At 41.5% G+C, this 22,551-nt stretch overlaps 1 protein-coding gene across 1 annotated transcript in view; it reads right to left on the bottom strand.

Moving 5' to 3' along the window:
* The window catches only part of pitpnm3 (PITPNM family member 3), a gene marked incomplete at its 3' end in the record, with an annotated part of 56,259 nt that extends 34,401 nt beyond the window's left edge, over positions 1–21,858 (bottom strand). Inside the window, exons 1-3 of the mRNA XM_083985419.1 lie at positions 21,748–21,858; positions 7,033–7,103; positions 6,619–6,839 (exon numbers count right to left, since the gene is read on the bottom strand). Coding sequence (XP_083841545.1) covers positions 6,619–6,839; positions 7,033–7,103; positions 21,748–21,850 — 395 coding nt within the window. The 5' untranslated portion in view covers positions 21,851–21,858. The remainder of the gene's footprint in view (positions 1–6,618; positions 6,840–7,032; positions 7,104–21,747) is intronic.
* Positions 21,859–22,551: the final 693 nt, after the last annotated feature.

The following is a 22,551-nucleotide window of genomic DNA, read 5'->3' as shown; positions in this document are numbered from 1 at the left end:
CTCTGGCAGGTTATGAACTTTGTTTTATTAGAGCAAAACATTGTGTCACCATGGTGACAATACCCCAGAAAAGAAAAAATGGAGCCTGTGTGTACCATCTATGCAAGAAAATATTTCCTTTATTTCGTGAACAATTGGGGTCAGAGCATATCGATGTTCTGTCACTGGCTGGGAAAGCTTGGATGTGTATAAGTCAAATTAAGCCAGTGTTTCTATGACTGCCTGAACTGACTACACGGCTGTGTAATTACCTCATTATAATCCTATTTTCAGGACCGAAACACTTTTAATTATCCAAATAAAACTTTGAGAACTACTGAAAAAAAAAACACCAATTCCATTATCATTACTTTTTTTCTTATTACAGTCGAGATTCTGCACTACCATATGTTTATAGCAGCCATGACCAATTTGTGTAGCAATTTAAAAAAAAAAAACCTTGCTGCAGGCTTCAGAAATTATGGAGAAGAAAGAGACATGTTTGTTGTGCTCACAGCAACATGGTGCTCAGCAGCAAGTGTCTGACATCTACGGTGGATAAAGCCACATATATATATATATATATATATAGACAGAAATATGTAAAATACACAGGGCCACAGCATGTCTGTAGACCTGTCCTATATACTGTAATCTCTATAAAACATCATCTCTCCCACTGGACCAGTTGGTATTAATGAGCAGCAGTGCGACGCATCACACCCAAGGATGTGGCTCTGATGTGTTGCTGTCAGCAGAAACATGTTACAGACATCACCTGAGACACAAACTGCTTTTGCAGTGTCAACTCCGTGGTGCATGAACCCTGCGCTCTTCTCTCCAGAGCACCTTATTGAGGCTCTACTCTATAACCTGCTCCCTTCATGCAGGTTTGAAAGCAAACAGTAAAAAGGGAGAAACTCTGTAATATATTCAGTGCCACTTGCATAAGGATGCACACAGGTATTTGCATATCAACAATGTCACTTCTACAGAGGCTTAAGTGAGAAATAATGCAACTCAGGCAATCCAGGCATGGAGTTGGCAACATTTTGGTCTTGGGGGAAACTTGCTGTGCAACAAAATACCATCAGGTCACCTCATACCACAAGTTATTACTGTATCTTCCTGTTTACTGAGTTTTGGAATTGAAAGGAGAAATCCCAACATCCCAAGTGAAATACCACCGAGGGCTTGGACTTTCCGTTTGTAGTTACACGGCTGTGATCTTATTAGAGTCATGTTAACAACTGCTGCTCAAACACACACACACCAAAAAACACAGACCTGAAAAATTGAAAATAGCTCCAATTAATATTCCAAATGCAGCTCTTCCTCTGAACAGGGTTCACAAGTCACATGACAGGAGCAGAGGTTCAACACCTGCTGTACTGTTCAACAAATGTCAGGTGAGACACCCATTATTTGCATTGCATAATTACTTGATTATGCAAGCACTTGTTAGTATCATTACCACAGAGCAGCCACTGTTATACATTCAAAAGAGTGCACCGAAACGATTTATTTGTGTGTATGTGTGTGTTTGTACGTGCATGAGCGTTAATGTTTTCTGGTTTATTTGCTGAGGCAGCTTGAAGGTACCACATCCTCACGGATTGCAGCAGGTTATTCTCGGTCTCGGAATCAATCATCCTAATTAATGCTAGGCGATCATTATCATCTATGTCTATACAAACATGCACTTCAGAAAGTCTGCTCCGCCACACCATCCAAATCCCATCAACATTTTAATGACCATAATGAATCTTAGTAATTCTGACTATTATTTCCCTAGTGATCAGTAAAATAGTGGCAGCGATTTCAGGCGAACAATCTTGATGGAGCGAAACGGAAAAACGCCGTATTTGTTGTCAGAGGCAGATGGTGTTCTACAGTCTGGATTTTGTGCATACGACTGGAGAGCACGTGTTCATCTAACAGCCACACACACATGACACACCTGACATCCATCAGCCAGCAGCACACAGGTAACACAGATATGTTACTTGTGAGGGACCGGTGTGTTTGCTCCTCAAAGAGAGGCATCATCAACAGAGCCATGAATGGTGCTGGAGCGTGGCTCACACTGCAGTGACAAGTCTGTCCCTGATATTTCAAAACATGAGTCACTCGCTCATGAGCGCCAACATTTACCCTGTTTACATCTCTCCACTCACATTAGGAAAATGTAAGTGATACTGACTGAGAATACACTGAGGTCATATTGTAACGTGCACCTCTTTGAAGACACATTCACACAATACAAAAAGCTTAAATAGCTGTTTCATAATAGACATACAGTAACTTAAAATGAGATTTGCTGAAAGGGTTCCTTTATCTTCGAAACCAGTGAGCCTCTTTGTCATGTTGATTTTCCTTGAGTTACAGAACTATTCTTCGAGGTTTTTCACGCCAATGTGACGATGAAGATATCCATTTACTGTAGCAGGGGGAGACGATAAGGCCAAGTGAGTCGATTAACCCTCAAATCAGTGTGATCTCACACAGTATAACCTTGAGAAAGACTCCATTATGCAACCCTCGCCCCCCGCCACCCCCCTTTTACCGCTCGCCACGTAATGTCAAACTGAAAACTCTGAAGTCTGTCAGATTCCTGTTTAATTGCTCTCCCCGTTTCTTAATAGTTGGCACAACGCTTGCACAATTAACATGAGCAGCAATGGCCCTCTGCAGAGTCCTCTTAATTAGGGAGAGGTCCCAGAAATAGTAGCGGCATGTCCCCAGCCGCCGATGGCCAGAATAATGAGACTCTATCACTATGAACTGAGGTCGCTTGCTGCACACATGGGTGAGCGGGCTTCCTCCTCGTCCTCCGCTCACCCTGATGGAAAAATGATCCAACACAATGACACCGAATCCACACAAACCAGTTTGATTTTTCTTTCCTGCAGCACAGAAGTTTTTAGCAGCTGAAATTTTTCTTTCTCTTCAAACTGTGACAGAGGCGGCGCGTCGGCTGCAAGAGGAAATCAATTTGGGAGCCTTTTCACTGCCACTGTTAATTGGATGTGCTATGGTGCAATAATACACATAACAGTGCTCTTTTCCAAGTGTTTTTTGTGTGGGATGTATGTGTGAGTGTGTGTGTTTATGGATTATATGTGTGTGTTGTCTTGACACCCAGCTCCTGGCCAGCACTGTCAGGTACATTCATTAGCAGGCAGAGCTAATAATGAGCGCTTGGAGCCCCTCAGAGCACAGCAGGCCATGCACACACGTGGCAACAGAGAACAACACAGGCTGAAAAACAAGTTCATCCTCTATGGGGACTTCCTCTGGTACATAAGGAATTATCAAGAACTGAGTCCAAAGTGGTTTGTTTATGTGAAAGTTTGTCTTTTCAGGCGCTAAGAGGATTTGCCACCTTCACTGCGTGGTGCGATTTTCAGCCAATCTGTTACCCAGAATGAGAGTAAATTACCCATACACCAGCGTTTCCCTCCTGCTTGGGTGCCCACTCCTCTGATGTTTATGTTGGCACAGAAATAAATGAGGCTCCACACACCCACATGTCCAACGCTGTCATTAGAGTAAACACTGTTAACTGACAAAAGTGGAGTTGAATAAGTGTTGTTTGGTGCAGTGTGGGCGTGTATGAATGCCTACTGGCTGCACATATTGTGAGAATATGTTGAGGACCTGGAGCCATCTGGCCATAAGCATTCTTTGTCTACTTTCACCAGAGCACAAAAAAACATTTTTTTTTCGTATTTATAACCTAAATTAATTCCTTTAACATATCTTAAAACAATATATTCCCCCTTACAGTATAATGCAAATTATTGAGGAAATAAGCAAAGACTTGTATCAGATTGTTTTGACATGAAATATACATATATCATATATACATCATATGTTTCCTGATGAGAAGCTTTAGAAAGGGTTAAAAAAATTACACTGGGCTGTTACATAAAAATTGTCTAAAAAAATATCTTGTTGAAGAAAAATGAAACCGGCAGGAACACAAGCCATCTAACATTACAATTAAGTACTTAATACATAAGGTGGGATAAAGTGTATTATACATCTCTTAATCCTTCTGAGATGATTTTTTTCTCTTCATATTCAGTCATTCACTTCCTAGTAAAACAGCTTTGGTCCGTGCTATTTTCATATGAATGGGTCTTTCCTCAAGCTATTTTTTCATGCTTGCCTTATATATAAATTGTGTATGTATTCGTGTGTCCACATGCATTATACAGCAAGCAATGGAGACATGTGGCAAGTTGTGCTCGTCTCCCACGGGGAGTTGTTGTTTTTAATATTTTAACTCTGGATGTGGTGACAGCCAAGCGGACATCAAGCTGCCAAGCAGCTACAGCACTCAAATCACTTTACACACATCTTGCTTCCAGTCACCACCTCTCTCCTGCTCACGCCAATCACAAAACCAGACTCTTCATTGCCAAACACGCTCTTTCAGCCACGGTGATTAGTGGCAATTCTGACAAAAACATCATCGGCTTGTAATTGGAGAGCAGTGAAAAACTAAGTGACACTGTCAGAGAGAAGACTGGTGACCACTGGGACATGTGACATTAAATGTGAAATGAAATCATTAGTTACGCTTAAGCTACTCTCTGCACAGACAGTTGACAAGACTAAAGAAGGAGTAAACCTGTGAACAGAGACATGCATTTATATCTCCTGTATCTCAGAAATATCTAGCAGCCAAGGACGTCATTACACAGGACTGCAGGGAGTTAAGACCTGTGCAGTTTAATGGCCATAATACTATATAATATGCCATATGGGAAGACTCATTTACTGTCGGCTGTTCATCACTGAGCTACTGCCACAACATCCAAGATTAACTTTCACTCTGAAATTGATACCAAAATGAAACCTGAATACAAAGCAACAGTAGCTAATTATACAAACAGATCATTGCACACTCTCCTTGCAGAGGCCTCAGCATCAGTGGAAACTGTGTGTAACATCATTTAGCCATTCATTTGTCTGCCAAGCAGCCACCTCCAGTACGTTACAGGGAGAATTCACAATCAAAAACAAAAGCATTTCAAAAAGGTTGGGAGTTTAATATTCCACATGAGCACTTGCTTGCTAGGGCTGGAAATGTCATCAGCATGCTAATTAACATTGCACTGTCTGTTTAGGGGTCTTTGGTCAATATATTCTCTCAATTAACCTTCGCTACCATCACCAGCCAAGCGTTTCTGTCTCTATTCATGTAGGCTTGAATTCACACTGGGCAGATTTAGGAAATAACTCCTTTAACAGTAAAGTCCAGTGCAGATTCCCTGTTTTAGTCATTGAGATGGTCTATTAAAATACAGAGAGTGTTGTTTACATAAAATTAAAAGAAACAAATTAAGGGAAGCATGGCTAAGTGCCTTTCTCAATGAAGCATATGGAATATCTTCTGTATCGGATGTTATGTGTACATGCAACTAAGAATCGCTGTTGAAATCTGATTACTCCAGACAATTTAACAGTTTGAAACATTTACTGAGACGCAGCATGCACAGAACCAAGACCCTGAAACTGAAGCAGGTATCATTGATTCATTGTTATAACTATAAACTGCACTTGTGTTAGGCTAAACCTGTGAAGCTCATGGTCTTTTGAGTGTTTTGAGTGTGTTGCAGCAGGCTTTTAGTCTTGATTTTGTATCATGGAGACAGTGTTGTGCAGCATCAGAGTCCAAAATGATAAAGAATATTTTTGGTTCTGATTCTGAAATTTAATAATATCTGGCTAGTTCATCCATGCTTGTATTGCATACTGTTTTTTTATTCCTCTGGCATGTTTTTGGAGTTACAGTATCAACAACTTCAGATGCAGAGCAGAGCAGCACCTACCCAGATTTGCATATAGCTTTGGAAAAGCAAGATTGATGCTATCCGATTTGTGATCTGTCTAAAGAAGGCATGTGATAATAAACTGGAACAGATAACAGGTAAGATATGTCTTACCAAACAGACTCCAAAAATATAACCCCCTTGTTGCATATCTTGCATTCTTACTAAATGCAAATGTGTCATTATTTTTGTAATAATTTATTTATGTTTTTTTATTCTTTTGTTTTATATTCCTTTTACTTATTCACTGTGGAAAGCATTCATTCCAAGGTCAAATCTTGCATATGACATGACATATTTTGTAAATACAGTATATCTGTGAATATATTTCAATATCATTTTATAACCATTTTCTGTTGTGAAAACAAGAGCTTATACATTGATGCGTGATGGCTGAATATATGATTTTCTTTGGCTCAGTAAAACATATTTGAAACAGAATAGTTCACTACAAGTGTCCTGCACTCGGGGAACATGTACATGTACATTTGGTGTTTTGAGGATGTTGGTGGATAGCCCCATCAAACACATTGGTACAAAATGTCCTGGAAGTGTTTCACTGGGTTCAGAAATGATGACTAAGAAGGCCATAGCATATGATTCACTTTTTCTTACTCATCAGTCAACTCAGTGAGCTCTCGTGTCCTTGTCCAGTTATCTAATCAGGTTTTTCCTATGACTAAATATAAATGAAAGCATATTAAACCACAGTCGGATTTTATCCAGATATGAGTCACTTTCAATGACAAGTGCAAGAGGGACCGATGAGACTCCCTGTTTTGGCAACAGCACTTACTTTGACACCAGGGAGAAGGCTTCAGCGCACACAGCCGGACATGGCACCAGCTTGATCATCACATGTTCTGCAGCAGCCTGGAAATGCGCCCGCGTCACTTTCTCCAGCACTGAGGCCAGGGTGGCCACATCACCAGTCTTTGTGCTGGGGTCTCCGCCCGCTGTGTCCAAGATGTTCCCCCCATGCACCACGAGCAGCAGCACATGGGTTTTACACTTCCTCTGCAGGAGAGTTCAGTTAGAGTTGGAAAAAAACAAACACTTAAAAGGAGAGACTCAAAGGGAAGGAAGGAATAGAGGCATCATTTTGTGAATGCAGTGAGGTTGCACGGAAAGACAAATGCCCAGGTCCTTCTGCTTGTTCCTGGCTGCTCATCAATACACAAAATATAAAGGTTCTTCGTAATGATCCTACCTCTGTGTCCTCCAGTCCTTCAATGCTGCTCTGAGGGGCACATCGACGACCACCCAGCTGGTACAGACCCTCTGTGAAGGGTAAGTGTAGTAAAAGGGGGGGTAGAGAGGGAAGAACAAAAACACACAAAGAAAGAGAGAGAGAGAGAGAGAGAGAGAGAGAGAGAGAGAGAGAGAGAGAGAGAGAGAGAGAGAGAGAGAGAGAGAGAGAGGGAAGGAAGAAAAGCGTCACTGTGGGAGCCACTTCACCCTGATGCACCGATAGCAGAAGCGAATTTGATATCGATCAGTGAATATGGTCAATATTACTAATGCCTCTCCATCTCTCTCCATTCTTCCTCCAAACTGGGTGATGGGCTTATAGGTGCCCTTACACTCTAATGGCATAAGCATAAGATTCAGCAGTCAATAGTGAGAGTAAACAGCTGGAGCACAGTTGTTTTTCTGCTGCAGTATCTGTGGCCATCACATGTAATTGGATTCTGGCTTCTGTGATGCAGAAAAACAATGGAGTTCTTTTCTAGGCACAAAAGATGAACAGATGGGGACAGTTTTATCCAAACTGGAACAACTAAAAGCATCTCTCTCTCTGTCTCTCTCTTCCTCTCCCGATGCAGTGCAGCATATCATGGGAACCTGGCCAAACTCATTACCCTCTCCGGAAGCCTCTGCACCCCGTGTCATCTTATTCCTGAGCGCTCTCTTGTCTCTCTTTATATTTTCTCTCTCTCCAGGCTCAAGGCATGGCACTGTGCTTTTCTAGCTATGGTTGTTTACTTGGCCTCCTCGTCCGGGACCAACTGTCATGGGAGGCTTGCAGCAGACTCACGCGCTGTCAGCTCCCTTCTTCTCCGTTCCCAGCCCACAGACTGCCTCCAACTGCCGGCTTGTCTAGAACAGCTCAGCACTCACAAGGGACTCAGCCCACTGCACTATTTTGGTCACAAAGTAACAGAAAATCAATGGAGAGAGATTTTCTTCTTTTCTGAAAGAGGGGAGGCAGGAAAGAAAAGTTCCTCCAAAAACCTTTTCAAGTATTTTAGTGTGCAAACACTGTTGGAGAGAGAAACAATTTAAGGTTTGACAGCAAGCAGAAAAGAATCAGGCTTTCTTTTAAAATACAATATTTGTACTTATTATTTGTCAGACAAGATCATTAAGAGTGTTTTTGAAATCCATGTGTGATGGAAGCACCTTTATTATACTGTATAACTAACAAGTGTCAAGTCTGTGTTGTGAATGTATACTTTGGTCTAGTATATGCGCTACACTTATATACTTTGTATTTTATAGACTTTTTTTCAAAGTCTGTTGGTTGGTCTGCTGGTCCATTATGTTGGTCCAGACTTACATATCTCAGCTATTCAATGAATTACGATCAGTTTATAGTCCATGGTTCCCAGGAGATTACAACTATACACTTTGGTCATTCTCTGGCTTTTTGTCAAATACCTGTTTATTATAGAGCGATGGCTGCATGGAATGCTCTGCCGAGATTTTTGATGCAAGAAGGTAGTGCTGCCTCTTTTAAACAGGGACTAAAGATGTATTTGTTTTTACAAGAGGGAGTGACTCTCTGACCATTTGAGACAGTTGCATGTCACAAACAACGCATGATTTCTGTTTCTTTGTACTTTAAGAACAGTTTGTAAATGAAATGTGAGCTTTTTTATGTTTTGTGTTGCTGTTGTCTATCTGTATGAATGATGATGATCTATGTTGAATGTTCTGTGTTAAATTCTGAAACAGAAATGTTTGTAAGATGTTTTGACCCCAGGAAGAATAGCTGCTGTCTTGTACAGCAGCTAATGGGGATCTAATAAACAAACAAACAAACCTGGGATATTTATGGTTCCAAGTCAAATATTCATAACCACTGGATGATTCCCAAGCTTTTCATTTAGCACCATCACCATTATCTGGTCAGAACTCTACAGAATTTCCCATCAGCCTCAGCTGTCTTTAGTTTTTAGTGACCTTTAATTCAAGACGGTTGAGCATGAAATGAGAAAATGTAAAAGATGTAGTAAAAAAAAAAAAGAAAAAAAAAAGCTATTTTTTTAATGCCAAATGTACAGTATACAAATACATGACAATCATTGAATATTTTTTGGTTTACCTGTGCTTATTTAATTTCAATTATCAGGTTTTGATTAACACCTGAACTCCTACAAATAAAATAATTTCATGTGGGCTCAACAAATGTGTTCAACAAATTTCTATCTGACTATTTTCACATGAGCAAAATCCCCTGAAACAGCGTGTGTGGTATGAATCAGACAACTGAAAGCCAGACAAATAGAATTATTTTAGGCAGGTTAGAGCAGCGCCTTAAAGCAGGCAGCTGAAATAGGTTTCATTACAGGTTTCACAGACTACAATTTCTGTGGCTGATTGAGTGAAATATGATTTCTCTGGTTTGGAGGGCAGGAAATGTTCCAGCTACATTCAATGTAGTTTAAATTTATGATGCAATAAAAAAAAGTCTATGGATCTTGACTCATTAACAACATTATCCTTACAGAAATTATGTTAATTACAGTAAAGGCAATAAAAAGTGAAAAATTGTTTTATGACTAAATAGCAGATAGACTGTACTCAGACACGCCAAGTATAGAAAAGTCTTGCATTTCAGTGAGTTTCATAAGTGCCAATCTACAGCAAACGGCTGCGTTCAGCAGATTGTAGGAAAGACAGTTAAATGAAATAACAGAGCTGCACTCACCTCATCATTTTGAGAGAGCAGCACACATGCTGGGATGCTCCCGATTTGTGAGACATTTGTCTGTTATTGGCCTAAACTGACAAAATCATCTTTCTGTTGGTGCGGCTCAGTGGTTTAAACCGGCTTCATGTGGTTATGAAGCCAATTGTTTTTTCTTCTTGCAGTAGATTTGAACCACTGCAAGAGGATTCTCACAATCCATCTGCTTTTCTGTTTTCATTTCTTGTGCCTCCTCTCAGAGGTCTGAGTCCTGCCAGTCAATATGTGCTTTATGAAGCTTAGTGGTATTTAGCAGCTCTCTCCTTGAGCCCATTCTCTCCCGACAAATTACCTAGCCTAGGAGGCACCCTGTGGAAAGTTGACAGCACTATTGTTCAGTGGCATCACTGTCATTTCCAGTGGTTTAAAGCCCAGTCAAACACAGAGTTGCAGCAGGTGCACATGGTGCACTTGTTATCATACTGCAGTCTGATATATTTCTTAACTTACCTATGAGAGAGAGGAGGGGAAAACTGACCACGAGGGATGTGATATGAAGGATGAAGGGCTCTACAGAGAAGTTTAGCTGAATAAGGGATGAAATATTGATGTATTGATCTCTGTTTGGTTCCCCCATGTGTCATTTTGTGAGCACAATAATGATTTAAAATGCCATTTCCTATAAAACTCTGTTTTTGTCCCCAGCAGCATACACAGTTTTTGTTGTCTGTTTATCTCTCTCTTTCTGAATCGTCTTCCTCTCAGGTCACGACCACTTCTATCGCCATCACACATTTGTCACCTTCGACTGAGCAGATGGGAGAAAGACAAGAGCAGGAAGATGAGAGTGGGAGGCAAAAGACGGCATTCATCATCAGTGAGATTGGCTTCCACACTACAGATTTATATCTTCCCAGGGAGTATGAAAATGGCAAAATGCCCTCAAAGTTTCCAGCCTGCCGGAGTGTGAATCGACTCATTAGAGAGCTACAGTATCACGGTGAATTATCTGTCTCTCTGGGAAGACGTGCACAGAAACCAGCAGCGGTGGCTTCTTCCTGCAGTTTGTTTTTGCCTCCAAACCTTTATCTTAATTTACGGGACATGCCACAGTTTCAAGCAATATAAGATGAGGTTTACGACGCAGAACAAAGCCTATGATTACATTTGTGAGGAGTGATTATGGACACTTTTTAGCACACTGTAGGAAAATGTTAAATAATAAAACTGTATGTGGCAATAATGGTTGTAACATAACGCTGAACAGGTTCATTGTTTTATAGCAAGAGGTGTTTTCTTTCTTTATTTCTTTCTATTTTTAGTTTTGCAGTAACCAGCTGTGCCTCTCAGGTGTCACTGCCCATCCAATAAAAATGAGACCAACACAGTATGTTGGGTTTTAGCTCTGTTTTTGGTCTCCATGCACTGAAAGAAACATCTGGCTCTGTTGCTGCTAAATTTTCCACCAGATTGTCACTACAAGAGAGGTCTGTTTATTACAGAGTTTTCACTGCTCCACACAGGGCAAAGGGTGACTGCAGATTTGGGTGATAACTATCGATGAGTTCATCACATATAAAATATAGTCAAAAATGAAAAAAAGTTAAGTTAAGTGTTTATTTACACCCCCCAAAATTGCAAGATTTCCTCCACCGGGTGCTGATAGAGTGTGTGACAAACCACTGCTGTAGTTCAGATCTGCAGCGGAGGATGTGATTTAAACTATTACCTACAAGTACAATAATGAACAGGGAAGGTAAGATTATGGGGGACAACTATAAAAAGGTGAAGTATGACTGTATGTATATATGTATGACTCTGTTGTGGTTTGTTCCACAGTGTGTGTTGTTGAGCAGTAACAGGTTAGGGTGCTCATTTGGGGGACTACTGTCTCCCGACTGGGCGAACACCCCCCTCTGACCCCTGGCACAGTGCAGGCATGCTAACACGCTCAGCCATCTGTTCACTGCTGTCGGCATCAGGGTCTGTGTTGGCCTACTACTCTGAAAGGACCCCAGGAGACGCCACCAGCTACTGCATACCAAAACCTGCCGACCTCACGCGTACATGTGAGCAGCACACACTTACATGCACATACAGTACCATATGGCGAAGAAGCGGCACAAAACGTGACTCAGACACATATACATTCAGACACACAGTCTGTCCCAAACAATCCCAGCTGCTACCTGTCTATACGATGTGGCTGCTGCACTGCAACAAACCAAATCCTACTGTAATTAATCTTGTTCCCTTAATTTAAGGGCGGCTGTGGCACAGGAGGCACAGCGGGTCGTTCACTAACTGGAAGGTCAGTGGTTCCTCCAGTCCGCATGTCGAAGTGTGCTCGGGCAAGACACTGAACCCACACTCGCCCCCCCGGGTCATCAGGTGTTTGAATGTGTGTGTGTGAGGAATACTTAGCTTTCGAGTGCTTTAGCTATGAAAAAGCACTGTGTGAAGATGTGTGAAAGGGCGAATGAGACAAACAGTGTAAAGCACTTTGAGTGGTTCTAGAGACTAGAAAAGTGCTATAACGGTGCATTTACCATTTACTTGATTCATATAAAGTCAGTCTTTGACTTTACTGGCTGTAGCTCCTGACCTGACAATGGTCAGGCACCCATGTAGCTACATGATGTTGATACAATGAATGTTGGTTGAATATATGTATCTACAGTACATGTACCAGCTTATAAATTCATGAATTTTGTTGTAATATATGAGAAGATCAGTTTTACATCTGATATAACAAGCTCCAACATGTGCAGCGACTCTAGTGTGTCATTAAACCTGAGCGAGCAGCAAAATTGAAAAAATGGGTCTTATTGTGAAATGAGTTTCTGTATTGAACTGGCAACAGAGTACGGACAGAGACACTCAGTGTTTTAGTATCAGTTTGGAGATAAAAGAAATATGGGAAATCAAGTAAATTTATTTTTATAGCCCCAAGATCACACATTTGTCACAGGGGGGTTACAGTTGTAAAACAAATGACTTACTAGTAGATTCTTGATTTGTATGAGAAAAACCCCAGGAAGGGACAGATATTCAATAAGTAATTAACCAAATATTGCACAAAACATATATTATTCAGAAATTAAGTGGAATAAATTGAAGGGTTTAAGTGGTATTGACGATTTTCTACCCTTAAGTGCTACAGCTGCTGTGTGATCACAGTCACTTCATGCCACTTCTGCAGAACACAAACACTCACAACAACACTCATTCAACATTTGTTAAGGGTCAGGGAGTGTGTTAAACATTAGCTGGGGAAATCTATGGGGATCTTGGAGATGTGGCACATCTCAGATATGCCCCCACCCCAGGGGCTGTCAAAATAAAAGATGAGGCAGAATAATACTCCAGATGTGGAGTCAAGGCTGGGCGCAGTTTGGTACAATTATCTCACCTCTCCCTTGTTTGTTATTTGCCGGCTTTAATCGAAATTCTGCAGAGAAATTTGTCTCTCTCTCTGGACACTTTCTGTTTTCACGAGAAAGACAAAACGATTAATGGGAATTAAAATGAGAAACTGTGTCGTGCCTCAGAATTGACTTGACCAGGGGGACGTGGCAGACAGAAAACAGATGAGTTTCAGACCTTAAATTTATGTTATCTGTCTCTTTCTCTCCACATGTGTTGCTGAATAGAGCTGCAGGGTGCATGCAGAAAAGAGAGCCCCGGTACGTAAATGGAAAATCATTCTCCCATTCATTATATTTCTCTGTGTGGAATTAAACTCTCATCATATATTATGTTACCGAGAAAAAATTGGTCTGTGTTGGGTTGTTTGGCTGGGCGTATCTCTTAGTCACCTCCACCAAACTGTCTGCTACTGACATAGCCATTTTAGCTAATGTTATCCCAGCTTGGCAGCACACACCAAGGAGGAAGCCAAATCTGGAATCGAGAGTTTTTGTTTATCATGGAGTCAGTCATTTTCATAAAAGATCAGTTATGTAACATGGCTATTTCAGGTCTGACTACATTATACGGCATCGGTCAGTGAATGAAGTGGGGGAAAAAATGGCAATGAAAAGAGCACAGCATAAACATACCGATAAAAGTGTTTGCATAGTGAGCAGATGGGGAGCCTGAAAGACAGTGGAGCTGTGGCTGTTGTTAGATCACAGGACGTAACAATGAGCAGCGATGAAGATAGTGGAAAATAAGGGGCAGCTGTGTTGCAGGCATTCCTCTCTGTCAATGAGGTTTCCATCACTGTAAGCCGTCTCTATTGAGAGAGAGTGTTTACAGTGGCCTGTGGCTTGTGGGGTAACAAATGTAGCGAGCAGGAAAATATATAAGAACATGATGAGGTGATGCAATGGGAAGGGCGTGAAGGAGCAAAGGGGGCCGGGGGGAAATGCACGGTTACAGAAGCTGAGGAGAACAAAGGAAGGGAATGAAGGAATAATCAAGAGCAGAGGGAGAGAGGGGTTATAGACCCAGACGTGCTTTTGAGGAACCGACAAATGCATGGGGATCAAAGGGTAGTGGATGTTTCAGCTCTGACTCAGATCAGTCCAGCTGAACCTTTAAGGTTTCCCACACATTGCATTTTCTCTTCAAATTGCAGGTAGCTTTCCCATCCAGGGAAAACCACCCACTGATCTGACCTCCACAACAGCACAATCTGATCCAGTCTTTTTCTCACCTTTTATCATAAACCCACAATAAAACATAAGCAATGAGATGCGTTAACAAATGGGTAGCTGTAACTGTTATAGTGACTCATTTAACATTTTTTTTTAAAGCACTGACAATAACACAGCATATCTGCAACATAAACTGAGCAGACAATTTAGACACATCTGTAGGAAGAGAATGTGCTAATGCCTAAATGCAACAGGATTTTAAAAGGTCAGCGCTGACTTATTTGAGAGTTTAAAGCTCTATAATCAATATGTCTGTCTCCTGTGGGCACACCATGGAATGGAAACATTATTCATATATCCACATCATCACTCTTCCTCCTTTATTACCACCAATAAAGGCATAGGAATAAACTGGGTAATGACACAAAGTACAGTAGGTAATTCCATCTTGCAATAAACATATCCACTGATGCTGACTGTGTTCAGCTAAAATCACACCATTTGCTGGTCAAATCAGTTTCACACCCAGTTGACACCCAGCTGCACCAGGCCAACTTTGTGTCTTGAATATCCCTGTGCTGCTCTCAAGAGTGTAGGATGTAAATAAACATTAAGAATACAGAACCTCTGCAGGCTTATCCACATTTGTATGCAGCACCATGCTGTGGAGTTTCTATTTTTGGTTGAGTTTGACTGTCGCTACTTAAGGATGAGAGACCGAGGGAGAGAGAGTGAGAATGTAATTACCAATATTTTGAAAGTCCAAGTAAAATTCTAAGCAGCAGTCTTAAAGTACTAGAAGCACCCCTCCTTGTCTTTTCTTTCCATGGGCCTCAAATGAACAATATTTCAGAGCTGAATGGATTTTTCAAGAAATCACATTTATGCAACACTATTAGTGTTTGCAAACATGCTTTGCCACTTCAGGCATGTGGTATGATTGAAATGTGAAGCACCTGCTGTACCAGACAGAGCCGCACACTGATTATACTGCAGCAGGGGGAATGTCTAGTCTGTGCCACCCTTTCTTTTGCATAAAGAAGATACTCTTAATGTTTTCACACATTATAAAAGATTAAAAGATATGGGGCTCTAGTTTCGTAGACCAGGTGCAGTCTAAGCGCAGCGCAGGTGCGGCGCACCAACGTGGTGTGTTCAGGTGCACTTTGCAAGTGCACGGCACAGCCCGGCGCAGGTACTCCTCCCGTCCCTCCTACCGGCACACAGGGTTTAAGATTTTCACCAATCAAATGAGCTCCTCTTCTCACATTTAATTCAATTTTGTCATTTTATATTTCAACATGGACAAAGGAGACAGCAACGCCAGACGGCCAAATATTTTACAGGAGGAAACTGATGTTTTGGTCCAGGAGGTCCAAGCTCACACAGTGGCCGAATATATGGTAACACGAACAGACCTCCGCCGACTGAGCAGAAGTAGTCTGGGAGGAGGTACAGTATTGTAAATCAGTTCTGCCCTGCGTTAACCAATGTGAAAAAACAAACAAACAAACAAACAAAACACAGCCTTTTTCCATTAATGAAGACACTCACATTTACCACCCCGTGTAACAAAGATCAGGCATTGTGCACAGATCACAACATAAACAAATACTAGGTGTAATGGGGATGAAATCAGAGCAGCTGTGCGTAAAAGACGCATTGCAGAGCGTCTCTCTCTCTCTTTTTTTTGTTTGAATTTTCTGAGATGAGAGATGCCGAATATATATTCACTCTCTGATACCGAGGCTGTTTGGGATTGGCTGAGACTGAGAGAGATGTGAACTCGTTAGTTGGCATCATGTTTTAATCTGTGTTAATTCAGTCAGGTTGAGTTTCTCTTACGTGTGCCAACCGCCTTTGATCTGACATCAGATGTGATGGGAAAATCGATATAGATATAAACGTGTTGATTCCATTAGTTGCATAATTAAAGCTGTACAGAAAAGAAAATAGAATTTGAGCCCACTGTGGGTCTTAACATTAGTGTAATAACTCATCTATCAGACGATGTAGCCCAAACTTTGTGCAAAATTCTATTTTTGATTAAATCCGGGATGAAAGAGAGGTTTTTTTTTTTCCGCATTGGATAATGCAGGTGCACGGATTATACATCAGCCTGCTCACGATTCATCAGCCACTGATATTGGATCCGTCATCCATCAATCAAACGTCTGAGACACACAGACACACACACACACACCGAGCTCGGTCTCACCCCAGACATTGAATATCCCTCACTCGATAACGACCAATCAAATTAATTTTCCTTACTCGGGTAAACTCGTGACAACTCTGCACGACAAACAGGACAAACTGCCATTTCTGTACACCTTTAAATAGTGGTTGTTGATTATTTATTGCATCTAAATGTGCCTGAAACTGTGGAAACCTGCCTGTGAGGTCTTCGTGATGTGTGCGCACTGTGCGCCGGTCAGCCAATCTACCACTGCTCTGCTTTGCGCCGAGAGTAGACCAGGTTGGAGCCGGCAAGATTTCAGCGCACCTTTGGCACAGCTTTTTTGGCACGAAACTCTCACTGCCCCAAGTGGAATCTGTGACACCTCCCCCTGCTGCACCGCCACATCTATCTCGGCGCACCTCGGTCTACCAAACTGACTGCGCGCTGGATGAAACTTTGCGCCGCGCCACGAAACTAGAGCCCCTGGTCTCAGTGGGTGTCAGTCTCAAGATGAACACTATGACTACGTAATAATGTCTCAGTTCAGTGTCTCCCACTATGGATGAATGCCAGTTTTAGACCCCTACAGACACCACATACATCACACACTCTATTTAAGGTAACATATTCCTTGCCATCTACAGCAGGGTTATTTTTTTCAATGGCCAGTGAGTACACTTAACTTCTCAAGCACCACTGATGTGTGGACCAACTCCAGCAACAGACACCCTGTCATTAATGGAGTAATGGAGAATGAAGGCCCTCATTTTTTTACAGTTTTACAGTAACTGATGACAGAGGCGGCAAAATGCAATAGTCCGTCTAGCTGCTCAACAAATAGAAGAATAGCTGTGGCTTTGCCGCAGCTAATGGGGATCTGTATAATAAACTAAACTAAACTAAACTGACTCTTTAGTCACCTTGTGCTTTGCAATATACACATAATATTAAGTTCAGTTCTTAGTGTTAGTGTAACAGCTCACATTGTTTGGCCACAGCAGGCAGCTTAAGAAACTAGCTAGTGAACATGGTGGAGAATTTAAAAGCTGAGCGGCCAAATATTTCCCTCAGGAGTTGCTGAGACCAGAACAGACAAAGAGAAGGAATACTAGGGTTTAAATTCCTCATGTGGCTACAAACACAACCTCGAATAAATGTGTATAATACACAGAATTTTTGAGGTTGTGTTACCAACTAAGCAACTGTTTGTGTATAAACAATTATATGGCAAATTAAAAATGCTCGTAACTGTTAACATTATTGTGGAGCACTATAATAACTGACTAGTGCTGCTGCTGCAGTTGAGCACTTCACTGGTGTGTATCCACAATGTACCCACTTCTTCAGTTACTACCACATGACTTGGTACAGAATCCCTGCAGGAGTGAATTCTTTCATCTCTGCAGGACCAGACTACACTCCCACTGAACCACTGTGATTAAAAGCATCCACTCCAGTTTTCTAAACCTTTGGAGCTGACCTTCCACAAAGAGCAGAGCATTTGTCAGTAAACAAAAACCAAAAACAAGTGCAATGCTCTCTGCACATGACCGTGGGAGGAAAAGCACAGTTGGTCAATTAAAAGATGTAATTGTCACTTATCTCTGTGGTTCATTTGACTCTGCCTGTTTTTTTTTTCTGTCCATTGTTTGGTCCAAGTCCTTGTCTGGTTATGAGGAAAACCTAACTATCATTCACGAATATGGCATGTTGATAAGTAAAAACACAATTTAACTATACAATTTTCTCATGGAGAGAGACACAAAAATTGTGAAACATTATGGAAATCTCGCCCTGACAACTGAATTTGACACTCTTACATGATATCCTCTGCTGTGGGAGTTTGACGATTCTATTAAAAACCAGTGATCTGCACAAATCCCAGGGCTGATTCATGATCTTTGAAGGCACAAACTAAACTTTTCTTATTGTGTCTGAGCTGTTAAATCTCTCGGTGAATGTAATTCAGTTACTGAGGTTGGATAATCACACCAGAGACTTCGATAAATGAATCTAATTAAATAACTTTCTCACAGGAAGAATTAATTTGGAGAATCACTTACTTAAAGTCAGTGTGAAGAGTGATGTGAAAATATGCTGGAATATGACATTTTTCCTGCCAGGACTGTTTGTTTGAAAAATATTTCTACGGCTCCACACAGGCAGGCACGGCATCTGTTCATTCTGCTGCTCAGAATATTTGACTTACAGTGTACAAATGAAACAGTTTTGGACGCTCTTTGATTTACCGAATTACGTGAGGAGCTTCTTCTCAAAGACAAGATTAAAGACCGGGTAAACCAAATTCAGTATTTTTCTTCTTATCATATTAATTAGGCCTTAAATGTGTCCCTCAAAACATGTAAAAAATATTTTTGCCATTCATCATTTCCTTGAGGAGCTAGGCCTCAGAGACAGTTCTGTGTGCAGGTTTTGAATGGGCGGGCTTAAGAAAAGTCTCTCAATGTGGGGCTCAGGCAAAAATAAAGAACTGCGGTTGCCATGTTATACCTCAGGACCTTGATGTGAGTATAACGAGGATGGAGAGACATAAAACTAAACACAAAAGAAGGAAAGAAGGGAAATCTCTAAAATCAAAGAAAATCATGTTCACCGAGGATGTAAATCTTTTAATTTAATTTGAATCATTGAATTCTTTGTTGCCTCATTAACTGATCCACATCAGAGGAATTGAAATGAAAGAATAAGGAAGCTGAGCATCCACATCTATCAGTATCATTGGCAGTCTCGACAGGTTTTGTTTGAAATTCGATGCTAGCCTAAAATGAAAAACATCAGAACCTTTTTTTCCTGGCAAAGAGTATATTCAATTTTAACCAATGTGCATAGATAAACTGTGGCGCAGAAGGAGCAGAGGACGAATGCAGACATGCATGTGTTTCAAGATCAGTGTTTCTTCCTCAGGCATCAGTGAGCAGGGAGAAGGAGCGCTGAGCTTGAAACACACTGCGTATCTGCAAGTCAGATCTCAGGCACCCTTCCGTTTATCTTGTGTTCACTATGTGCCTCTGCTCACTCATGCTCAACTAAAGCATGAATAACAAACTGTTCACATTTCGCAAGCAATGACCATCTAAACTGTTTCACTTCAGATCTCAAAGTTTAACAACGGTTTTTGAGATAGAAGCCTGCATGAAGTAACCTCTTTGATATCAAAGGACTCAGTGTAATGTGAAAAGGTCACTCACAACACTGAAACACCAAGGAAATAACACCCACTGTAGGTCTGTGCAGTTTTTAGCCACTTTTAGCTCATTGCTTTGGTTTTGCCTCCCACACATTTACAGCTCTCACTGACCCTTTAACCTCTGTATAAAAATATATGCTATTTCCTGAAGACAAGCGTTGATAAACTGAGTTTATGCTGCCTGCTTAACACTGAATGGTAAAAAGACAATTAAATAAGTGTCTAGTGAAGGTTATCAAAGTGTTAGTGAAGTGACCAGGGCTTAAAAGATTAGTGAATATATAGACACACTGTACATCAAATGGCCAGAAACACAACATGATCCTAGACTGAAAAAACACAACAGCATTAAAGGGACTACGAGGAGTTTCGGAAAGCGAAGTGTTTTCACACTACATTTCCTATGAGCCTCCGCATGCACAGTGAAATTCTTGGACTGGTGCAAGACGGACGAAAACAAAAACATTTGCCAAGAATGTTTTCATTAATCAAAAATGAAAGTTCGGGGGCTGTGTTTAGCTCAGTTGGTAGAGCACCTGCCCCATGTGTTGAGGTTATAGTCCTCACTGCAGGCGACCCCGGTTTAATCCCCGTGTCGAGCGGCCCTATCCTGCGTGTCATTCCCCCTCTCTCTGCCTCCCCATTTTTCTGTCTCTTTCAATGGTCCTAAAGGCATGAAAAGCCCAAAAAAAAGTTGGAGGTTCGAAGACGATCAGATACCGCCGTAGTTCCGACCATAAACGATGCCAAATAGTGATCCAACTAGCGATCCGGCTGCGTTATTCCCATGACCATGATGACAGCATCCGGGAAACCAAAACTAGGAAATGCTGGGCGAGCCGACCACAAAATAATAATAATATCAAAATAACTATAAAGACAAAACGTATATATTTATCGAAAATGGACCCATTAACAAGCATGGATAACGTAGATTCATAGATGAATATGAGACTCTTTTATAACTAAAAGCAAACTCCTCGGGGGTCTCTGCAATCAAGAAAAATCAGAAAGCATAGCAACCATTTTTTTTTTAGAGTATGTGGAAATCGGGGGTAAGAGTTGATGGTTGTACGGCAAAAAAGAATCTGGCGACAGTGGTTTAGGAGTTAGAGCAGGTCGTCCAGCAACTAGGACACAGCGGTTTGAATCCTGCTGTGTCCTAGTTGCTATTTTAGTGTCCTTGGGCAAGACACCTTACACCCACCTTGTCTTGTGTGAATGCGTATGAATGTTTGGTGGTTGTCGGTAGGGCCGTTTGGCGCACATTGGCAGTCTGTCAAACTGCCCCAGACTACAGACGTAGCTTACCATGAATGTAGCATGAGTGAATAATGGTGTCATTAAAGCGCTTTGAGTGCCTAGAAAAGTGGTATATAAATCCAAGCCATTGTGTTTGATAGGTCTTCAAACTAGGTTTGTAATCCAATGATGAACCGATAACAACAACCCATTGTGGTGCTTGTCTTGAATTACTGTTACTGTTGTTGTGAATGTCGTTCTCAATAAAATGAAATCAGGGTAGTGGTTTGAGCTCTCTCCAGTGGTTTGGGCTCTCCCAAACCACTACTCTCTGTTTGGTTTTGGGCTCTCCCAAACCACTACTCTCTGTTTGGTTTTGGGCTCTCCCAAACCACTACTCTCTGTTTGGTTTTGGGCTATCTCAAACCACTACTCTCTGCCGCCTAGTGGCCAGAAACGTATTTAATGTGGCTTTAAATAGAAGCTGCAGTCCATTTACAGTCTACCCACCATTATCATCATTCAGTGGGTTACTCTCACTCTCATTCCAGCCAATTTGAACCTTCATTATGGATGTGTAAGTAAGTAAAATACACACCTCTGCTGTGCACACACGAGTAGTGTATGTGTGTGTGTCTGAGTATCGTTATAAATCTGTGTGTGTGTGTGTGTGTGTGTGTGTGTGTGTGTGTGTGTGTGTGTGTGTGTGTGTGTGTGTGTGTGTGTGTGTGTGTGTGTGTGTGTGTGTGTGTGTGTGTGTGTGTGTGTGCAGGCTGTACCATGTGAGTGGGCCTCCATGTGTCCCAGAGTTTCGATCTGCTCCACCAGGTCATTTGAGTTCCACTGACTCATGCCCAGCAGAATGGCGCTCTTCCCCTCCATAACATCTGCTGGGACACACACACAAACACACACACACAGATGAGTAAGACAGAGCAGCACAGGCAAAATCCTATTCCTCTCTCTCTATCAGTAATATGGCAACTCATTGATCTTGAAGCTCAAACTGATCAAAGCTAAACAACATTAAAGGCCTTACAGATCTGCAGTTCAGACTGACATCTCCCTCACTCTTATGTTAGTTTTGCGGCACCTGTCTGGGCGGGCAGTTTCCCCCTTTGGCAGAAGGTGTACACACACCATCTCGTTTGTAGCAACTGACAGGCTCTCAGCTTCATTTAAATTTGGCTTGCCAGACAGTACACACGTTGCTTCTGCTAACCTGAGGAGACAGCCTAATGTGCAGTAAACAAAACAACAAAATGCCAGAAGAGAGCCAACGACATGGCAAACAACTAAGTCTAGTAAACATGTGTTTTTCGCACGGGCTTGTCAAATGGAATAACAATTGTTTCGCCTTTGCCAACACTTGCAGGCTGCAAACTTAATTTTGCCCTGAATTACGTTTACAAAGATTAAATACAACCTACAGTCAGAGGTGTGACATGTTTATTTATATATACTAGGCTATATACAGTATATACAGTATATATATACTAGTCCACCATCCACTGTGAGAAGGCTGTTGCAGCTTCAGCCATGTTACTGGAGGCGGCTATTTGACTATTAGCTATACAGTAAGT

Source organism: Trachurus trachurus (genome assembly GCF_905171665.1).
Source record: "Trachurus trachurus genome assembly, chromosome: 13".
In the NCBI taxonomy this organism is placed as follows: Eukaryota; Metazoa; Chordata; class Actinopteri; order Carangiformes; family Carangidae; genus Trachurus; species Trachurus trachurus.
Note: the sequence above shows the minus strand (reverse complement) of the source record. Positions and strands in the feature narration are given on the sequence as shown.